General features: G+C 44.7%; 1 protein-coding gene across 2 annotated transcripts in view; it reads right to left on the bottom strand.

Moving 5' to 3' along the window:
- RYK (receptor like tyrosine kinase) overlaps window positions 1-21,960 on the bottom strand; it is a 906,407-nt gene that overhangs the window by 369,257 nt on the left and 515,190 nt on the right. The window contains exon 8 of one of the 2 annotated variants that reach the window (XM_086943935.1): window positions 3,823-3,957. In XM_086943935.1, the coding sequence (XP_086800061.1) occupies window positions 3,823-3,957 (135 nt within the window). The remainder of the gene's footprint in view (window positions 1-3,822; window positions 3,958-21,960) is intronic. The other variant, XM_086943936.1, reaches the window with a different exon arrangement.

Here is a 21,960-nt window from a genome sequence, read left to right as displayed (position 1 = left end):
CTCTGCACTACTGCTTTCCCTCTCTAGGGCACTGGTTAGGGCTAGAAACACCTACTCCTGTTCTGGTTGTGGGACAGCTTTCCATATTTATGGTGAAACCCAGCTAGTGCTGGGTGCGGAAGACTATGTCCTGATGGCACTTGAGTCTTGAGTTTGCCTTTGCTTACCAGTTGTCCAGGTATGGATTGATGTGTATGCCCTGGCTTCTGAGGCGGACAGCAAGCTACTGCTGCCAGGCATTTCGTCAACACCCTTGGTGTGGTTTTCATGCCGAACAGCCACACTCTGAATGCTAGTGTACCTTGCTTATGATAAATCTGCAGTACTGCCAGAGTCCTTGATTCAATGGTATATGTAGGTCAATCGTGGCCATTAAGTTTTCATTCCTTTAGTCGCGGTATTACTACCTGCCATGGTGTCATCTAAGAGTTGTGTCTTTATAAACTTGTATCGGAGGTCCAGAATTGTTATTAGGGTTAGGTCCTGTTTTGGTACTAAAATTATGCAAAGCAGATGCCTCTTCTGGTCTCCCACTGAGGTACTCTATGGCTCACTTTTTGCTGAGTTTTTGCACCTCTTGGCGCAGCTGTTTTAGTTGCTCCTCTCACAGCTGTCTACTCATAAGTGGTACAGGAGGTGGTCTTTTGTTGAGTTCTATTCAGCAGACATTTTATTAAATTCAGTATCCACTTGTCGGAGGAGACTGACCTCCACTCCTGGAGTAATACCCCTATTCTCTCCCTCCACAGGTTTTTAGTCTTGGGGTTGTCGCCTGTGAGTAACTTTCTTGACTGACTTCCCTTCTTCTGGGTGGACCTCTCCTCCTTCTTCCGTGAAAGGGCTGTCGTGCCGGCTACTGCCATTGTTGATGGGCTGTGTGGGTGGTTATCTGTTTATTGCCCAAACCCCTGTCGTCGTTTGGGACGGCTATGTAATGGTAGCCTCTTCTATCTGAGGGTCTTCTGGTAAACATGTTCAGTTTTAAGAATTTCTGGAATTGTAAGTCACCTATTGACGATTCCTTGTCCTTTTTAACCTGCTACAGTCTCTGTTCACTACTTGCCCGAAGAGTCCCCAGTAAAAGCATCTTGATGCACGAGGCCTGTATCTCGGTCTTCAACAATGAGGCTCACAATTATACGTGCCTTCGTGTTTTCCCGTGCATATTTGTCTGCTTGATGTGTTGGGAGTGTCAAATGCAGAGTTTAGACATGATTTGGTGTTGTTTGTGCCCTCTTGCATTAACTCTTCTACCCTCTTTGTACTCTTCCGGGAGCTGCGGCATGGGAGCTTCCATCTCATCCCATTGTTCATGCCCATAGTGGTTGAGGAAGGTGTTGGAGTTGGTAATCATCCATTTAGTTGCGGCCTCTGTTAATCTTCCTGCTCACTAGGGCAAGCTTAGTGCTCATTCTTTGTGGTGGTGGGCCACCTGATGTTGGTGCATTGTTGTTGCTGCTATGATAGAATCAGCTGGCACAGTGCCATTTATATGAATGGGGTCCTGAAAAAAGTGTGTGCACTGCTTGATGTACGGAGTAACAGCCTTCACTGTCCCGGGTTCCAGAAAGGCCTTTTATTGGTTGAGAATGCTTGGTAGCATTGGTAGGTAGAGGGTCACCTTCTGGAATGGCATTTGTTTCTCTAGGAGAAAGAAGGAACCCTCCTCCACATCCAATTCAATCCAACAGCTGTCAGCTGCTCTCTTGATTGGCTCATTGCACTGGTAGCGAGTCTTGGCAGATAGTTGTTTATACCTTCCTCTGGGGATTCAGTGGTGAGATCCTGCTGTTCTTGCTCCTCACGGGTAGTGTGTCTTCATCTTCATAGTCGAAGACCTTTTCTTGTTCTTACTCATGTGGTTCATGCGTCAGGAGGAGTTGGGGTGAGGTGAAGGTAGAAATAGTGATTTCTTGCAGACATTCTCCCTCCTTCGGCTTCCACAGCTTCTGTAGGATTTAAACCTCCTTAAGGGATGCGTCAAAGTCCTTCTTCCTTTGCAAGAGTGCTGCCACTTTGGCTTTAATCCATTGTTTCTTCTACTCGACTTGGAGCCCATTCTGTTCAGCATTGGTGGGCAACAGTGCCTTCCTCTATTGAGTCTGTGGCTCTTAGGCTTGTGCTCCTTTTGCTTCTACCTTTTTCTGACACCTACGGGTGTTGAGGAGGATTTCAGAAGGTTTTTCCTTTTCGGTGTCCTTTTGCTTGGACACGTGTGGCTCCTTAAATTTAGGCCGTCCTTCAAGTGTCAAAGATTTCAATGGCCGCACTTAGCAGACTCAGTGAGTGTGCCTCTGGGGCTTGTTTACTTACCTTCAGGTTCTTCAGAGCTCAGGTTTCTTTGCCGCCCTCCTAGTTGCCTCCAGCCCATCGATGACACTCCTTGGGGTAGGACTATCCTCCTTGCACCATCTCATGTCCTCTGGGGTTCTCCCCTTTTCCTCGCTTGACAGGCACAGATTCTTGAAACATTGGTGTTTCTTCAGCAGAAGCCTCACAGCTTTCAGCAATCCGGTCCTTGGGCAGACAAGTGCAGATCTCATGTGGGTCTTTTGTGCAAAATTATGGTCAGAGTTGTTGCAGACCTTAAAAGGGGGTATTCTCCATGTCCTCCTTCCATCCCACCTCAGTGCATTCTCCAGCCACTTGTTTCTGGTCCGATGGGACCTCCTAGTGCTGACAAGGGGGTCCTCCTATGCCTCGAAACCCTATGGTGTTCGATGATGGTTGAAGGGAAGCACAGGAAAGCCCTGACTATCAGTTGTGTTCTTCAAATTTTTCGCTGAGCTCCTCCATCTAGGGTCCAGACCCAACAACGAAAAAAAGAAATGTGCATTGGGAAGAGGATGTGGTCTCACAGCTAGTGTGCTGACCTTGCAGCTGGGAAACCAAGGTTCAAGCCTCGGGTCAACTCCACATCCTATGATTCTGGGCAAATCACTTAATCTCCCCGTGCCTCCCAAAAAAAAATGAATGTGTCCTTGTGTAAGGTAACTGATGCTCATGTAAACCGCTATAATACCTTCGAGTCGAGTTCGCGTTATATAAATCTGGAGGAAATAAAGTACGTGGCACACGTCTTGCAGCATAGAGAGGATTGACTCCCGACCAAATGGTGGTCGAAAAAGCACAAAGGAGGTCACAATTCCGGACTTGACCACTGAATGAAGGAATAATACAAAGCAAGTGAATCCAGAAAAAGATTCATGTTGCAAAAGTGTTAACGCTGGCATGTTAGAAGTTTGCAGGACAATTGCAGACCTACAAGGTTTAAGAAATATGCACTGCCTACAGTGGAAAATCCAAGGGCTATACGTACAGAAATGTGTTCTTTTGAATCAGCCAGTGTTTTGTTTTTTATTTTAACCCAAGGCCTCGCTTAAATTTTAGATGCCAAAGTATTGCACGTAATCCCATACACAAGATACTTGCATGGAGTGTGTGTTAACTATTACATTATTTGCAATGGCGTACGGAACTTCTTGGGTGGTGCAACAGTCTTTTTATAATTAGGTTGAAGAAATTGAAAGGGATCAAGTACATTTTAAAAGCGAGGGATACAAAGGAGGATTTCTGATTACCTCCTTGTGTAAAATGAGAGACAGAATTTTACAAATCAGAGCAAAGATGTTAAAAAAGTAGTTCAATCAACTATCACATTTAAGGTATTCAGTCGAAAAGGGAATTTTTACTTGAATGATTTAATCGTTTGACAAAGCTATGGAGTTCTTATTGATGCACACTGTATTGCTTCCAACTATATGATACATTATTTCACGTTGAATCAAGATCCAGGTATAAAAAACAAAGCAAGTATCGTACCCTCTTGCAGAACATCTTGTAGAGTGACGCGCTCCCTGGAAATGGCAATATCTTTCACTTTTGCCTTGGCCTCCATGAGGGTGACACTTTTCAGGTCATTCTTCTCTATCCGTAGTGATGGATAACCTGAGGAGCCAGCAGATCCAAACAAAAGAAGTGTAAATAGCCTTATTACAAAAAGCATGCACTTTGTGTTCAAGAGGGTTCTTCCAATAGCGTTTTACATTTATCAAAGTTAATGTATTAGGCAGAAAACAGATATAAGACAACCTCTCTGAAACCTGCATGGCAAGAAAATATACTCGCTTTTTTCTGGGCAAATGGGGACACAAAACCTACAATCAAATTAATTCATTACAATTACAAGCTAAAAGATTTGGCAGAAAATGAGGTAACGGTCGAAATGTGAGAGTAACTTTCCTTTTCCTTAGTTTGTACTCCCAGGATCTGGAACAAAATTCCTATATCCATCGGGACCACCACAACCCTCCTCCAATTTAAGGAACAGTTGAAAGCACACCTCTTTAAAGAGCACTGTGTCACAAACCAGTAACAGAACACTTCTGCTCCGGGAACCAGCTACTCCTGCCAATACTCAATGACAGTATATTTACCTTTGCAGCCCCTTTGCTAGATACATGCTATACAAATAACATCTATTTCAAATATTTTCTTTGTTCTGAACTTTGTGAGAGACAATATCATTCCAAAAACACAAACTTGCATTAAGAAATTAAACGTATAGACCAACATCCGTCCCTGTCTGGTCAAAACATGAAATAGAGAACTCTGATCTCCCTTCTGAAAACGTAATAAACATTGGTGAACGACAATAGCATTAATACACACTCTACTGCTATAGACAAGCTTCATTAAAGCTCTTCTGAAACTCACCAGCCTGAAATAAATTAACAATGCTGGGGCTCGTTCTTCTCATTTCTGTCAAAGTCCATCTACAAGACTCAAGTGGTATATTCTGCTTTACTCCACCCTTCTTTTTCAGGAATACACTGATGCAATCTTGAGAAGTGTTATTTTGCTTTGAAAATGTATTTATTGCACTGTATTTCCTTCCCTTTTTTGGCCCCTGTGGACTATCTTCCTCACTTACATCTTGGTTTTATCGTTCGAATGTTTGTGGTTTTCACAAACTGTTTGTCATTTGAGAGCTGACTGTTGGTGATGTAGTAAGAAATAAACTGATTTTCAAGTACTTCGGATCAGAAATAAATTAATCTTCATGTACCGAGATTCCGAACGCCATTCCTGGGTTCCCGACATCTGATTTGTATAACTGGAGATTTGGGAAATGCGTGAAGATTGGCACATCATTACATATATGGCTACTGCATTTTTCAAAATGCATGCATCTAATGTATGTCGGTTGTATTGTACAAAACCCAAATACTAATTTGTGCACGATCTCTATATAAAAACCTGCTACAAAAGATATAATTTGTTAGGCAAGTTACCAGTAACAATAGTTTTAAAATTAGAGCGTCAATTATAGGTGGAGGCGGTATGACTCATGGTGACATCAATCATACACCCACAATGCCGACTATGATGTAATCATCTTCACATACTATTTTCAAACAAGGTAAAAAGTATGTGAGCAACGGTATAATGGATGTATTTGCAAACTGAAAAAAGAATTTGCTGGACATGAAGAGGATGTTGGCACCGGAAGACGTACATCAACATTGAAAAGGGACTGAAGTGAATTTCCGTTGTTTCTTATTAAGATATTTTATACGAAATGACAACAAATGTTACTCAAATTCAAATCCAGCGTCCGTGGACATCAATTCATTAGTACAGTGTTAAGATTCAAATTTGTCAGTCACACCTAGAAACAAGAGTGAACAGAACCTGACAAATAACAGTACACACACTTCATTATTTTTAAATTATGATTTTCCAGCCTTTGAAAATGAAAAAACCTCAAACCTTGTATATGAAAAACCTGGAACAAATTACTGTTACAATAGTTTTGCAACTTAAAGCAATTGTAACTTCACATGCTTTGGGTTACTCTGCCAAGCTCTTGGTTGGCTTCAAAAAACATGTTGGGGAAAAAAAATCTTGGATTCTGGGCATCAACTATTGGTAGAGTTAGTATTGCACATTGGGATGTCGACCACAATCACATACCATTGCCGTCTCCTCTAGCATTCTCTCTTTGATAATCTGGCACAATCAATCAATACAAACTTTACGTGGTTTAAAATAAACCATAAAATACATAAAAATGAATCAATTTCATCACAAATATAAATAGCTAAAACCATTACATATAAATACCATTAGATGTAGAGAGCAAAAAAGATCACAAATAGATCAATGTCATACACACACATAAAATCCATGCTAACAATCAGTAAAAGCTCATGGTAGCTCATAAGCAAATCAGAAAGCCATCTCAAAACATTTCTCCAGATGAAAACATACTACGAGTGGATGACTGCTCCCCAGTGAATATAGATAAATAATACAATTTATGTATCTTCAGCATCATCATACACAGGGCCACAGGTTACCTAGTTAACTGATCAAAACTGTGCAAGGTACGATAAAGAACATAAGAAAACAAGGAGCACAGCTAAAATCACAAAGCTGATGAGATTGCATACTGGATCTACTACGAACTGCAAAGTTAGCTTAGAGAAAGATCCAACCGCGGTATAGAGGTTAGGGTGACAAATTTTGTAAAATCAGTAAGGCAGGCCTATATTGTATGAAGTGGCACTTTTTCAATACTGTCAACAGAAACCATTCTGTATTTAATATAAAAGCCACAAAAAAATAAAAAAGGCAAACAAGGTTGGGGAGGTGTGTAGGCACAGGACAAGGTAGTACATTGGTATCGAAATGCTGACCTAACAGGACACAGACAATTTCGGATAGTTTCGAATCTGAATTTCAACAGCAGCCCTCATTGCCATGGATTAAGTGTGGTAACCCAATAATGTTTTACAACTATTGAGGGTTTTTCAGACTCCACCACTGCCCTCTGACTTATTCTTTCCTCAAGGAAAGCTGTTTTCAGGCAAAGCACATCCGATTTCCTGATGGTTTTGGGGGCCATCAAATAAGGCTGGTCAGCCCAGGATTAGAAAACTAGACTTAATGTGCAAAAGCCATGGAATGTGTCTTCCTTGTCACAGTTTAAGCAGTCCAGAATAAGTAGTTGATAAAACATCGCCGTTTAATTGCCCCAAATTTGCAAGCAGTTTCTAAGGAGCAAGGCCAATGAAATCCTCACTATAACATCCCAAGCGTCTTGTGGCACACAAAATATGGATAATAGGATGGTTGGGGTAATAACCTGCAACAAAAGCGGTTTTCTTCAGCCTGAAGGAATACAGCATTTTAGTACCCCCAACCCTGGCATCACAGGTGGCCACAAGGATGCACTGAGTATTGTATATTGCTAAATGTGCTATTTAGGTAGTTAGATTAAAAAGAGCACCAATCATTTGAACTAATTGTAGACATCTAGCAGTGATGTTACTATTCCAGGTTCCGGATGAGTCAAAGTTTATACCCAGGCAAGGAAAACTTAAACACTGACAAGACATTTCCATCACACATTTGGTCTCAAATCGGATTTCTTATCGCCCAAAATCATGCGATAGGATTTACTATAATTGATATTGATCTACAAATTGGTCATAAAGGTGGAGAAAGACTGCAAAAGCCACTAAAGACCCAATTGTGTCTGAACTAATAAGGCGATTCAGAAAAGGGTGTGGTGATGAACTCAGATACTCTGTCCATCACCACCCTCTTTTCTGAATCGTTTTGTCCACCACAAGCGTGGAAGGGTATACTCAGATGTGAGTCCCTTGCTCACTGCACCATCAGGATTCAAGCAAGCCGGGCCGAAGACGGCTGTAATGCCAGAAACCGGTCCCCGGAAGCTTGTTTCCTTTCCAGTGAAAGAATTGGCTTGGTAGTTTGGTCTGCCCTGTTCCCATGATGCACTGGGCCAGGGACAGACTAATTTGCATGTAGCCAGGTTCTGAGCTGAGATGGTGCAGTGAGCTAAAAAACGGTGATGGATCAAGCCCTGATCTTTGGACTGGGTAGGAGTGGTTTGCTTAATACAGATACTCTGTCCATCACCACCCCCTTTTCTGAATCGTTTTGTCCACCACAAGCGTGGAAGGGTATACTCAGATGTGAGTCCTTTGCTCACTGCACCATCAGGATTCAAGCAAGCCGAGCCGAAGACTGCTGTAATGCCAGAAACCGGTCCCCGGAAGCTTGTTTCCTTTCCAGTGAAAGAATTGGCTTGGTAGTTTGGTCTGCCCTGTTCCCATGATGCACTGGGCCAGGGACAGACTAATTTGCATGTAGCCAGGTTCTGAGCTGGGATGGTGCAGTGAGCTAAAAAACGGTGATGGATCAAGCCCTGATCTTTGGACTGGGCAGGAGTGGTCTGCTTAATTCAGATACTCTGTCCATCACCACTCCCTTTTCTGAATTGAACTAATAAGGCGGCGGCTGCGTAGAATAGAGCAGGCAATGACTGCCTACCTACTTGAGGGACATTCTGCCCGATTTGTACCAAATGGATGCTTCGGTTGTTAATGTGAACAGCACTTAAAATGGTTGGAACTCATACTGGGCGAGGAGTAGATTGCAGAAAAATGCTGTATCCATAGTTCTGCAGCGACATGTCAACTCAAAGAAGTCTTGCAGCGGAAGAGCATTGAACGTTGTTCAATCTTTACGTGAGGCCGCTGGCTGAGGTCGTCAAGCAGTGGGGTATGACCATGGTGTCATACGCTGACGACACTCAGCTGGCGGTCACGATCAGCGGGGATTCAAAGTTGGATGCCCCAAGATTCCAGAATGGACTACGGGCGGTTGCCAGCTGGATGACCTCCAACTGCCTCCAGCTGAACGCAAAAAAGACGGAAATTAGGATCTTCAGCAAGCAAGCAGAACTCTGGGGCGATGTGTGGTGGCCCTCAGAGCTTGGTCCCACTCCTACTCCGGTATCGGAGATAAAAAATCTCGGGGTGTGGCTAGATCCTACCCTTAGCTTTGTCTGCCACACAAAGCGGACTGCTGCCTGCTGCTTCGGCATCCTGCGCAGCTTAAGACCTGTGCTAAAATTCTTTGATGCCTTAACTAGGCAGCTTGTGGTACAGGCGACGGTGATGTCTAGGCTCGACTATGCCAGCTCCCTCTTGGTAGGGATTAATCAGGCCGAACCCACTCGCCTTCAACGCGTACAAAATGCGGCCGCTAGAGCAGTTGTTGGCTTACCCAGGTTTTGCTCTGTTTCCAATACCTTGCGCTCTCTTCATTGGCTACCGATCAAGCAGAGGATCCAATTTAAAGTGCTTTGTTTGTCCCACAAGATCCTTAAGGGCTCCCCTCCTCAGATTCTTGTGAACCTTGTGTCCCCTTACATTCCAGGCCGCTCACTTCGCTCATCGGATCTTGAACTGGCAGTAGTTCCTCGGTTCATGCATAGCCGTGCTGGCGGTCGCTCATTCCGTGTACGTGCTGCAGCCTTGTGGAATGCCCTCCCTTTGGAGATGCGTACGTACCCTTGCTGATTTGCTCATTTCGTAGGGCTGCTAAGACCTTCTTGTTTCCTTAGATCTGTTTCTCCCATCAGGACATCCTTTTAAGCTTGTGTTATGTTGTTACCTTGTCAGGCGCCGGGACGCTCCTTTGCTGGAGCAGCTGTGCGCGTAATAAATGTCCATAACATAACATACCATGCAGGTTATGGTAGACCAAAAAAGTATGGCATCTTGAAGTTAGTTGGTTTCCAAAAGAGTACTTTGGTTATTGGCCCTAATCTCCTCCTGCCGAGTGCTCAACCTTCTGTTATTAGCTGAGCTACAGGAATCAAAGTCTAGGAACTGGCTTCTCCATAGCAGAGACTGGTTTCAGAAGCATATCTTGCACTATACAGCATAAGTTAACAAAAGCCTGAACTAACACTCCTGATGCCGTAGCTAGGTAAAGTTCAAAGTGGTTACGGATTAGTACTGCAAGGAAATCAATTGGGTTTTACAATTTTCAAACCAACGTCGTTGTTATACTTGGTAAACACGAGGACATCGCAACAGGCCAGGTTGTAATAGGGATCAAAGGGCAATCAATAGTCACAGAAATTAGATTATGGTCACCAGTGCAAAGATTAACGTTCTCACGTTTATTGATTAAATGAATCTGATATCTGAATATCAAACTATGGTCAATGACTGTGAAACAGCCACGACCGAAAAAATAGGCGGTATAGAATGGTTCAGAATGAGTATGTTTGTGGGTACTAATTAGGTCCCTTTCCAAAATACAATTGGCCAACTTTGGCCCCCTGTTGTTTGAGTCAAATGACAGGTCGGGTTGAGTACACATTTGAGACTCCAAATCAAAGCTTTCAATGGTTAACACAGCATTAACATCTCCACAGATTAGAAAACAACTCTCCTGTAAAAAATATTCTATGTGAAGAGAGAAAATTATCCATTACCTCAAATAATATACCAACGTTTGTAATGTTAAAATGAGAAAAATCTTCATTTTAAAATGAAACATACAAGCAGAAAAATTATTACAACATTCAATGTACAGCCTTTCCTGCCTGGCGTGCAGAATCCGACATGGCTGCAGTCTTGAGATCTGCCCGGCTTGAGTTCTGCCACGGTCATGTCGCTCTGCTGTACTTGAAAATATCTCCCGTCATAAGGCCCCATCAGGCGTTGAAGTTAAGGCGCTTTCCATTGCAGCTGGTTGCTCCCACCATCAAAAACTGGTGAGTGATTCCGCTCTGCAATCCTACCACCTCCCAACAGGGCTCGCAAAATTCATATTAGTTAAATGCAGTGATACCATTTTCTCCATGAATTGCTGTGGCAAGGCATTACAGACAAGTTGTAAACTGAAATTTGACCTTGTTGCTTCGTTAACTCAGATATTGAGAAAGAACCACTTCGTGGACGGAACTCCATGGAGTGAAACTCTGCGAACTCAGCCCACCCCTACGGGTGTCTGCATATTTATCTTTCATGGATGTAAATCGGATAGGTCTGAGTCTTGCATTTCTTTTGGGCCCGGACTACGGAGAAGCCTATTCTATATGATTGACAATCAGATGTACAGCATTCCTGTGCCAGTAAGAGTCTTCCCATAGCGATTCAACATTTCAGGTCGGCGGACTGGTTAGAAGAAAACAAGTTACTTACCTGTAACTTTGGTTCCCCAGTATTGGTAACTTTCATAGATTCCCATGCTTTGTATCATTACCCGTCGTCGGAATGGGAGCCTCGGTAAATAGAAAAAACCATAGTAGTAAGCACAAAGTGAAAAAATAGGCCTAGGCCTCATCTCATTTTGTAGCTTATCCACCTCTTTTTGTAAAAGAGACCAAAATTCTGCAGTAGCCAATCAGAGCAGCCTCACCCCATAGAACCTTCCTGAGAGAAGCTCAGAGCCTCAGATTTTCGTAGCCGTTGTAAACAGCTATCCACCAAGACCAGAAGACTGAGCTTTCCCAGGGGAGGCGGGTGGGCGCATGGGAATCTATGAAAGTTACCAATACTGGGGAACCAAAGTTACAGGTAAGTAACTTGTTTTCTTGCTTCAGTATTGGAACTTTCATAGATTCCCATGCTTTGTATCAGAGTAACCAGCAGTAAACAGAAAAGCATATTTTGCCATACATGAACCTGAAAATGTTACACATCTCTGAAAGAACAGCAGAACACATAGGATCATATAATATGACAATAATACAGTCACACAAAATATGCAACAGGAAGGCGGGATAGAAAGAAAAGCTCACCGACTTATTGGAAAAGATTCCTCAGGACTGCTTGGCCCACTGCTGCATCCTCCTTCACAGAAGAATCCAAACAGTAGTGGCGGGTGAAGGTGTGGACACTGCTCCACGTTGCCGCCCTGCAAATGTCCTTGATAGGGACTCCTGCGAATAACGCCGCAGATGAAGCCATGGATCTGGTAGAGTGAGCACGAACTGCTCGCTGCAGAGGTTTCCCAGCCGCCTGGTGACAAAATTGTATAGCACTGGAAATCCAACGGGAAATACAAGCTTTAGAAACTGGACAACCTTTGCGTGGAGCACTGAAGGAAACAAAGAGCTGTGAAGATTTTCTGAAATGCTTCGTTCGCTCCAGGTAGAATTTCAGACATCTGTGAATGTCCAGAGAGTGCAAAGTTCTTTCCGCAGGTGAAGAAGGCTTTGGAAAGAATGGTTTCAAGACTACAGGCTCATTTAGGTGGAATTCCGAAGGCACCTTCGGGATAAACTTAGGATTCGTCCGTAGAATCAGCACATTATTCTTAAACTGGAGAAATGGTTCCTCAATCGTGAAAGCTTGGAGCTCACTTACTCTGCGAGCCGATGTCAGGGCCAAGAGAAGAGCCAGTTTCCAGGAAAGAAACTTAAGGTCAGACTTATGAACAGGTTCAAAAGGGGCTTTCATGAGAGATGACAAAACCAGATTCAAATGCCAGGCCGGAGGTGGGGGCCGGACTGGAGGAAAGACCCTTAATAAACCCTTCAGGAATTGCTTGACAATCCTCGCTGACCATAGGGAAGGACCTGAAGATGAACGTCTGAATCTAGAGATGGCTGCCAGATGGACTTTTACCGAAGATGGAGCCAATCCAGATTTCGCCAGTGAAAGTATGTAAGGCAAGAGTTTGTGCGGAGAAGAAGTATATGGGTGTAAACCTTCCTTCTGGCACCAAACACAGAATCTCTTCCATTTAGCACGGTAGGTCTTGTTGGTACTAGGTGCTCGAGCCTGAGCCAGAATGTCTCTACATTCCCCTGAGAGATCTAAACCCTGGAACTCTCTGAACTCAGGAGCCACGCTGTCAATCGCAGTGACTTCAAGTCCGGATGTAGAACCTGACCGTGAGACATTGAAAGCAAAGTTGGAACAGGATGCAGGAGAACTGGCTGGTCCTGGGAGAGGAGAAGAAGTTCCGAATACCAAACTTGTCTGGGCCATGCTGGAGCGATTAGAATCATCCTGCACGGTTCCACTTTGAGTTTGCTGATCAACTTCGGAATCAGTGGAATGGGAGGAAAGGCGTAAACAAAGGCGCCTGACCAGGCAATCAAAAGCGCATTCCCCAAGGATTCCCGATGGTGAACCCTGCTTGCGAAGGACAGGCATTTGGCGTTCTGGGGAGTCGCAAACAGGTCGATGGATGGTGTCCCCAATCGTGCAAAGAGTTCCTCCAGAACGGTTTGATCCAATTCCCACTCGTGAGAGAGTGTTCTGACGACTCAAAGCGTCCGCCCTGATATTGAGTGTCCCCGCTAGATGTTCCGCTGAGAGGGAGACATTGTTCTGTATTAACCAATTCCATAGCGTTTGGGCTTCCTTGGAGAGGGTGGAGGATCTTGTTCCACCCTGTTTGTTTATGTAGTGCATGGCTGTAGTGTTGTCCGTACGAACCAGCACTGCACTGTTCTGAATCCTCGGAAGAAAAGCTTGAAGAGCCAAACGGATAGCGAGAAGTTCCAGGAGGTTGATATGGAACTTGCTTTGCACTGGACTCCAGTGACCGCTGACCTTTAGCTCTTGGAGGACCGCTCCCCATCCTTCCATGGAAGCATCCGTTGTTACAATCAGGGGAGATGGTGGAAGGAGGAACGATACACCCTTGGAAAGATTGTCTTTCCGCAGCCACCAGCTGCCTGCTTTTCTCATCTCCTTGGTAACGACAACCTTGTCGTCGAAGGATCCTGTGACTTGCCGCCACTGTCTGTCCAATTGCTCTTGTAGTGGACGCATTCTGAGCCTGCAGTGCGGAACTAAAGGAATGCAAGATGAAATCGATCCGAGAAGCGATTTGTACCTGCGAACTGTCAGTGTCTTTCGAGATTGGAGAAGACGAGCTGAAGGCATTAGTTTGGTCTGGCGTTCCTCTGATGGAAGGGCTAAGCAACTGTCCGTGTTCAGGATGGCCCCTAGGAACCTTGCTGACTTGGATGGGCATAGAACCGATTTCTCCTTGTTGAGTCGAAGACCTAGTCGCTCGAACAGATCCTTGCATGTCCGGACTGCAGTGGACGCTTCTAGAACAGATGGAGCTTTTAGCAGCCAATCGTCCAGGTATGGAAACACTTGAATAGCTTGCTTCCTGAGAAAAGCTGCCACCGGAGCCAGAACCTTTGTGAAGATCCGCGGGGCAGACCGGAGACCAAATGGCAGTACTTTGAATTGAAAGTGGCTCTTGCCCACTGTAAATCGAAGATATTGCCTGTGAGCTGGATGAATTGGAACGTGGAAGTAGGCGTCCTCCAAATCTAGGGTCGCCATATAATCCCCTGGATTGAGTAGACGCAGGATGTCCTGAAGAGTGACCATCCTGAAGGACAACTTCACGAGAAGTGTTGAGCTGCCGTAGATCTAAAATTGGACGCCACTTGTCCTTTGTCTTCCGAACCAGGAAGAACCTGGAATAGAACCCTTTCCCCTTCTGCGAAAGGGGTACAGGCTCTACCGCCCCCTTGGTGAAAAGTTGGTGGGCTTCGAGATGAAGGAGCCTGAGATGTTTGGGAGGGAAGGCATCCGGCGCTCTCGTTGGAGGAAGGTCTTGAAACTCCAATGTGTGTCCTTCTCTGACAATCTGTAGGACCCACTGATCCGATGTAATAATCATCCAGTTGTTTAGGCAATGGGCAATCCTGCCCCCCACTGATGTGAATGAGGGAACAGGAACAGTGGAAAGAGCCACCTGGCCGCTATTGTTTCCTGGTGTTGTCTCTCCTTTGCTGCCCCTGACGTCCTTTAGGCTGCTGGCGAGAGAAAGAACCCCTTTGAGAGTATTGAGGCTTATACGTCTGGCTGGACTGAGATCCAGAAGAGTAGCGATTTTGATTTCCTCCACGATAAGAAGAAAAACCTCTACCTCTCGCTCCCCTGAAAGGCACTTTACGATACTGCAATGTACCCAAGGACTTAGCTGTATCCGTGTCCTTTTTGATGCCTTGCAGGGCCTCATCGACGTGCTTGCCAAACAGCATCTCACCGTCGTATGGTAGATCCAAGATCTTATTCTGCACCTCCTGCCTGAACCATGTGGCCTTTAACCACCCTTGGCGTCGCAGAACCACTGAGCCGGCAAGTGCTCGGAATGCGGTGGTTGCTATATCCATTGCCACATCAATGACCTCCGAAGAGGCCCGTTCCCCTTCTAGCAAAATCTTCTTCACCTCCTCTTTAGAAGAATCCTGCAGTTCTTCTACAAATGGAGCAAGGTCGCACCACATTTGCCGATCATAGCGTCCCAGAATCGCTAAAGCATTGGCTGCTCTAACCAGGAGACTGGCCATAGCTGAAAATCTTTTGCCTACATTGTCTAGGCGCCTGCCCTCCTTATCCGGCGGTGTAGTCATCGGCGTAGAAGGATTCTTGGATTTGCTCTGGGCAGCCTGCGAAATGACCGAATCCGGTTTCGGTTGGCCAAGCAAACATGCCGGACTGCCATCAGGTGCCTTGTACTTCTTTTCCAGTCTCGGAAGCACCGGGAGGACTGTGGCCGGATTATGCATAGCCTTCAAGCCCTCAGACCAGACATGCTCAATGATCGGGATGGATCTCACTGACTTTCTGAATGGTTCTTTAAAGTCATATAAAAAACAATCCGATTGAACCGTGGTCACTGGGAGACCAAATCTTTTGGATGCCCTGTCCATCAGGTTGTGAAACCCTCCAACGTCCGCTGGAGGCGAAGTAATGTTATCCGGATCTGTGTTGTCCGGATCTATAGGGTCAGTAGTATTCCACGGCGCCTGTTGATCTTGATCAGGATCCGCTTGCTGGTCTGCATCTGAAGACGCAGCGTCATCATCAGTATCTTGCACCTGAACCACCTCTTGTGGGCGCACTTCCGGCGCAGTGGCACGCTCTCTTGGAGGCAAAGAATGGTCTGCCACAGGTCGTAATGTCTGAGGCGGAGGTGTCGGGGGACGCACTTGTTGGGTTTCTGGAGGCGCAGGGAAACGTTGCCGGTAGTCCTGCAACATAAGTTGTAAATCCGCCACTAAAGTGGATGGTATTGCCACCATCCCTTCAGGTACCTGACGCAGAGGCTGCTGTGGAGGCATGTGTCTGGTAGTAGTGCGCTCCTCCTCATAATAATGCTCTGGAGCATAGTGCTGTCGTTCCATCTGCTCTTCCTCAGAGCTAACGTCCTGAACCTTAACCTGGAGGTCAGAAGGGCTATAGGCCTGCCCAAATTCACTGAAAGTCTCTTCATCAGAGTCCTCTTCTAATAGTAGGCTAGGTGGTAATTTCTGAACCTGGCGAGGAGACGTCATCTCTGGCGTTATTTGCCTCCTTTTCCTCGAAAAAACATGTTTTTCAGAAAATTCCGTCGCCGACGAGGCCGCCGTCGACGGGAAGCTTGTAGATACTGTCTTCGTCGCCGAGAGTTGAGTCGTCGACGAGGTGAAACTCATCGTCGACGATGGTGGTATCGTCGACGGGACCGTCGACGAGCTCGTTGTCAGCAACATGGTAACCGGCGTCGTCGACATCGTCGTCGTCTAAGTCGTTCTCGTCGTCGACACCGCCGTCGACGCCAGCTTTGCAGACATTGTCGTCGACGTGGAGATGGTCACTCTCGTCGACGACGACGAGCAGGATTCCGGAGCCTTGAAAACCGTCGACGGTGAAGGCGCCGTCGACACAGCCGTCGTCGACGAGCCCGTCGACGAGGCAACTTTGGCAGAGCTGTCCTTTTTAACACTCGTCGACGACGTACCTGAGAGTTTAGTCGTCGACGACTTCTGCCTCTTGTCTGAAGCGACCTCCTGAGCAGGGGTTGAAGGCTTTTTGACCCCTCGATCTTTCTCTGAGGGAGGCGAAGAGACTGTAGAAGTCTTTCTCACCTTTTTTGAGGCCTGTTGTTCCTCAGGCTTACCCTGCCTCCCCTTTTCACCTCGGTGAGGAGATTTTTGGGCAGCCGGCCTGTCAGACCTATCAGAGGTCCCTGGTAAGGCCTTGTGACGGGACTCGTCTGAAGTAGAAAGGGGGCACCTACCCCTTTTCCGAGACTTTCTGGATGACACCATCGACGAGGAGCCCTCACTGTCCGAAGAGATAATGTCCTTCCGGTCCTTCATCTTCTGAAGCCATGTGAGGAGACGTCCTTCCCTGTCCCTCAAGGTCTTAGCTGAGAAGGATCTGCAAATCGGACAGCCTGTTGGTTTATGGTCCGGATACAAACAGTAGATACAATCCTCGTGTTTGTCCTCGACAAACAACCTCTTTTTGGAGCAGGTGGCACAGGCTCTAAAGAGGGCTTTCTTCTCCGACATGATGAGAAAATATCCAAGAAGTTGAAGAAATAACAAGAAAAAATTTAAGAAAACTGAGCAGAGCTCAATGGAGACTCCCTTGCACAACGTGCGGTAGAAAATCTGAGGCTCTGAGCTTCTCTCAGGAAGGTTCTATGGGGTGAGGCTGCTCTGATTGGCTACTGCAGAATTTTGGTCTCTTTTACAAAAAGAGGTGGATAAGCTACAAAATGAGATGAGGCCTAGGCCTATTTTTTCACTTTGTGCTTACTACTATGGTTTTTTCTATTTACCGAGGCTCCCATTCCGACGACGGGGAATGATACAAAGCATGGGAATCTATGAAAGTTCCAATACTGGGGCAATAAAGGGATTAATGTTCCAGGGAGTTTCAATATGCTAGGCTTTTCCCTGGCAATGTATACTGTGCTGTGTAAGCCCAGCAAAGCTTATGTCTCATAGGTATTGGGAGGAGATGTTGAGCCAAGAGGTTCCAATGAAGGAATGATTGACTGGATTTGTGGAGTGCTATGGCTACTCCAATGAGTAAACCAGTGTTAGAGAAAGATAAAGCAAACCAGGCAACAGCCTAAAGTAGCAAATAGCCTCGTGTATAGCAGTATACTGAGCAGTATCTCATTGCTGGTGCAGCGCAGGTTCACAATGTGAAGATTCCAAGCCTTGGAGGCCAGTAGAGAAAATGAAAGGCATCCCAACCTGGAACAACAACCTGGGAATGCGTGACAACAGGATAGCAGAGGATCTAAGAGTTCTGGCTGCTCTATTATGAGAACATGGTCCGAAGGGTACTTAGGACCGGAATTGCAAAACGCGTGATGAGCCGTAAATAAGTGACAATAATGCAGGTGACCCACATATAATGTGCAAAGTTTCGATAACGTGAGAACTAACTAAACGCTGGAACAATATATATATTTTTCAAAAATGTTATACTTCTGCAGTGAAGGCGTAGAGTTCGGTTGTGCATTAGACCAAAGGACTTTGGTGATTTGGAAAGAAAAAACTGCATTTGTTGCTTTGGGGCAAAAGGCACAGCTGCCACTAAATTTCCTCTGAGCAAGAACCCGTATTCATCTGCACAGGCCTAACAGATTCCTACATTCTGACAGGGAGGTCTAACAATCTCTCAACACACAAAGGAACTATCAGGTCGAAAGGAATTTTCAGTATTAGCAGTCAAAAGGTATAATGTGCTTCCAACTGCACAGGGATTAAAGACTCCAATCTTTTGAGCAAGGTAACATGAACAGTGGGAAGTCAAAACAGCTGACAATATGGGAAACAGATGCGCTATTAAAATAGGCTAACAGAACAGAACAAGCAAATACAGACCGATGTGGCCTTAGTGCACCGCACGGGGAGATGCTACTCGACTACACAAATCACAGCAAGCTACAGATCCCATAGTTGGCAAAGTCTATGCCACTTAGGACGACTCACCGAAACCAATATTGTTGGACATAAATGTTTGTTCTAATATTACCCTCTGAAAAATGCGTTTGTTGTGAATGTATCTAGGACCCTAATTAGATATTCCCGATTTATGCCCTTGTATGGTTATAATAAATTATATCCCTATAAAGGCATAAGAATCATATCCATATTAAGTCATAGCCAATACAGTCCAAATACGGCAAGGCTGCTCCCATAGACTCCTAGAAAGTACAACGCGTTCTTAAACAAACCAAGCCTCCAGCAGCCCGGGAATTTCCCCTGCTTCTGTTTTGATTTGTCCTAGAACTCCTGAGAGTCCTGAAAGAACTGCCAGTTCTTAGTGACGTCTTATGTCCAACCTTACGTCAAACTCGGCACCTTCCAGGTATAAATATACCAGCATCTGCCTTAAGCAAAGACACGGTGGTTTGGAGCAGATCGGCTATCTACTTGCCAGACGCCCAGCTGATGCGAGTGCCGAAGGAAGCCGCCCCCCCCCCTGCTGACGCACAGAGAGACGCTGTCTTTTCTCCTGCCGAGAAAATCCAGCTCGAGTGTTTCCCTTACACCCTCGCAGGTTTCTGGGAGATCGAGTCCTAAGAGAGAGATACAAGACCTCCTTCATTCTATACCCAAGGTACGGAACTGATTAGACCCATAGAGAATTATTGATTCAGATTCTTGGCAAAAAACTGTAACTCATCTACTCCTTCCCTGTACAAGGCTTAGGTTAGGTACACTGGGATAGGCGTATCTTAGAAACACCAGTTGAGTAGGTTTAGTCATTTTATCATTGTATGTATTTTATTCATTTTAAGTATCTTATGGCTTAGAAACCATATAAATGCTTTTACAGTATTATTTCATAATACTCCTTTTACTGTACGCACTTTACTTTATGACAAGTATTGCAATTGTGGCAATTCATTTCTCTTGCATGAGAAAGAAGACTGCTCAATAAATAACACCTTTTATTGAAAACGCCCGTCTCTCTATTTCTCTGTATTCTGGTGAAACTAAGTATGCACGATTGACTGAGTGAAATAGCCATCTATTGTTTTTTACACGACTCTGGAGATATACTCCTTATTCTGGAGGGAGCAAAGTTGTCATGTTTATGCGGTTGTCAGAAACTAATCCCTTCTTGTCTAATCAAGGAAGTAACTCCTCCCTGTTCATTCGAGAAAGTTTCTAGTGACCTCTGAGCTAGCTGGCACACACAATTAAGTCTAACATATTCAATAGAGACCTAGTCGACCTTAGTCCTACGTCTAAGCTATCGTTTGTTATTCCAATGCGCAGAGCCTATTGGGAAAATAGGAACTACACTACACTTTGAGCAAATTGTATACATTTTTCTACAATGTGCTATTCCCGACAGGGACCGACCACATGCAAATTAGTCCTTGCACTATTAAAATTTCCAATAGAAAAACAATGTTAACAATTGGAGGATGGCTATCATACAGTATATGAAACAAATCTGTTAAAGCAACCTGCACAGAGTTAAGACAGCCTTAAAAGTAACCTCGAATAATATAGCATCAATTGCGAACACTATAAAATGTGCTTCGGAGCCTAGCTTTCCTTCATCGCTAATCTTTGAGCAATAAGAACATACTTGACAAACATGAGATTACCAAGGGCCTTAGCGAGCTGAGCTGTTAAAGAGCTCATTGTGCTGAAAGACAACCTGTCTTCAACGGGTATCATAGCACAGATGCATGGCTTTTGTAACTATCCCCTCAGGCGATACGTCTCAGGTATTGGCCTCAAAACCAGTTTGAACAATGTTTATGTAGGCGCTGGCCCTGAGCCCAGATTCATTATTTACGTGATGACTTGCCTGGCTGACGTCAAGACTAACAGAGGAATTTCTCGCTCCTTTAATGATCAGTACCTACCCTTCTGAAATCTGAAAACACTTTAGATTCAGCTATCTAGACAAAAGGACAACATACTTTATAGCTTATTGGCACTTTCTCACTGAACGTAATGTGATTTATTGCTCCTTTTCCCCGATATATCCCTTTTGTAAACCCACTCACATAGCACTTGGCCCACTTGGACTTTCATGAAGAGATTAGTCAGCCCATGTTAGATAGTCAGAAAAAGAAATAGTGTGTGCATTGTTACAACATTACTTTAGTAACATAACTGAAGGCCCCGATATGAAAGTCGATCTGACATCTACGGGGAGTGATAGGCAGGCAAATGGGTGGTGTGTAACAAAAAGAACACACTTACGTGCTACACATCGGACTCTGACCCCTTCCTCACTGCACGTCTTCCTCCTGCAACTCAAGCCCCTGAGAAGTGCCTTAACCAATCCTGGCGCTGCTCACATGCTCTGAAAGCAGCACCCTGATTGGAGGGAGCGGACTCACTAGCCGCTCCCAAGGACACTAAAGCCCTTCCCTTAATCTAACATAGATGTATTTAGAAGGCTGGGTTAGAGGTTTTAAAGTGTGCATGTCTGCCTGGCCGCAGCAAGAAGGCCGGCCAAAAATATATGCGCACTATGAAAATTGCTGAGGAAGCCCACCCTACTCCCTGCTGCTGTCACCAATTTATTACCATTTTATTTATTCTGGGGCGTGGAGGGGCATTTTAACCAGAGGGGCCATATATACGGATAATGAAAAGGTGAGGGGGAAAAACTGTTTGGATAAGGCATCAAGTACAACAGGTTGAGAAAAACAGATGTAGTCAACTGGATTAGCCATTTCCTAAATAAAGGGGTAATCTGACTATATTTTGTACCCTACTACATGTTTTGCAAATAAAAATGCTGCCACCAAATTGATATCAGTGGGGATATTTTTTAATCCTTGCGATTTGATATGTAGTTTTAAAAAGTGATTTAGAGAGGATCCAAGTCAACTTCCTTTAATTTTTGAAGAATTGACCCGCTGCTTCGTCTTCTCGACATGCTGGTCGGATTCCCTAAAGGAACTTGATGGAGCAAGTTAAATGAGCTTAAAATATGTAATAAGCCTGTGAAAATATTAAAACGAGGAATGCCCCTTAAAAAGGAAAAATGGAAAATGTGCCTTTCATTAAACGTTCGAATTAGTGTGTAGCATGATTATTGTTTTCATTAAGCATCCATGTCTACCGTATTTACATTGTCAAGTTAAACTAGGCCTCATTTCTCCATTGCCTTTATTTCGATCGGTCTTAAATAAACACACGCTTTAGCAAGATGCCGAACGATGCAGAATTAAATAATTCACGTTAACTTCATTAGTCATGTCAGCTTTGTAGAATGTGCAGACTTTAATCAATGTTTCTCTTCATTCCTGAGCTACATGTTCTCATTGTATTTGGCTAGATCTTAGATGTAATTTATTCACAGTAATGAATACCAT

This window comes from Lissotriton vulgaris, chromosome 11 (genome assembly GCF_964263255.1).
Source record: "Lissotriton vulgaris chromosome 11, aLisVul1.2, whole genome shotgun sequence".
NCBI classification, from domain to species: Eukaryota; Metazoa; Chordata; class Amphibia; order Caudata; family Salamandridae; genus Lissotriton; species Lissotriton vulgaris.
This window is presented reverse-complemented; position numbering and strand designations above follow the sequence as displayed.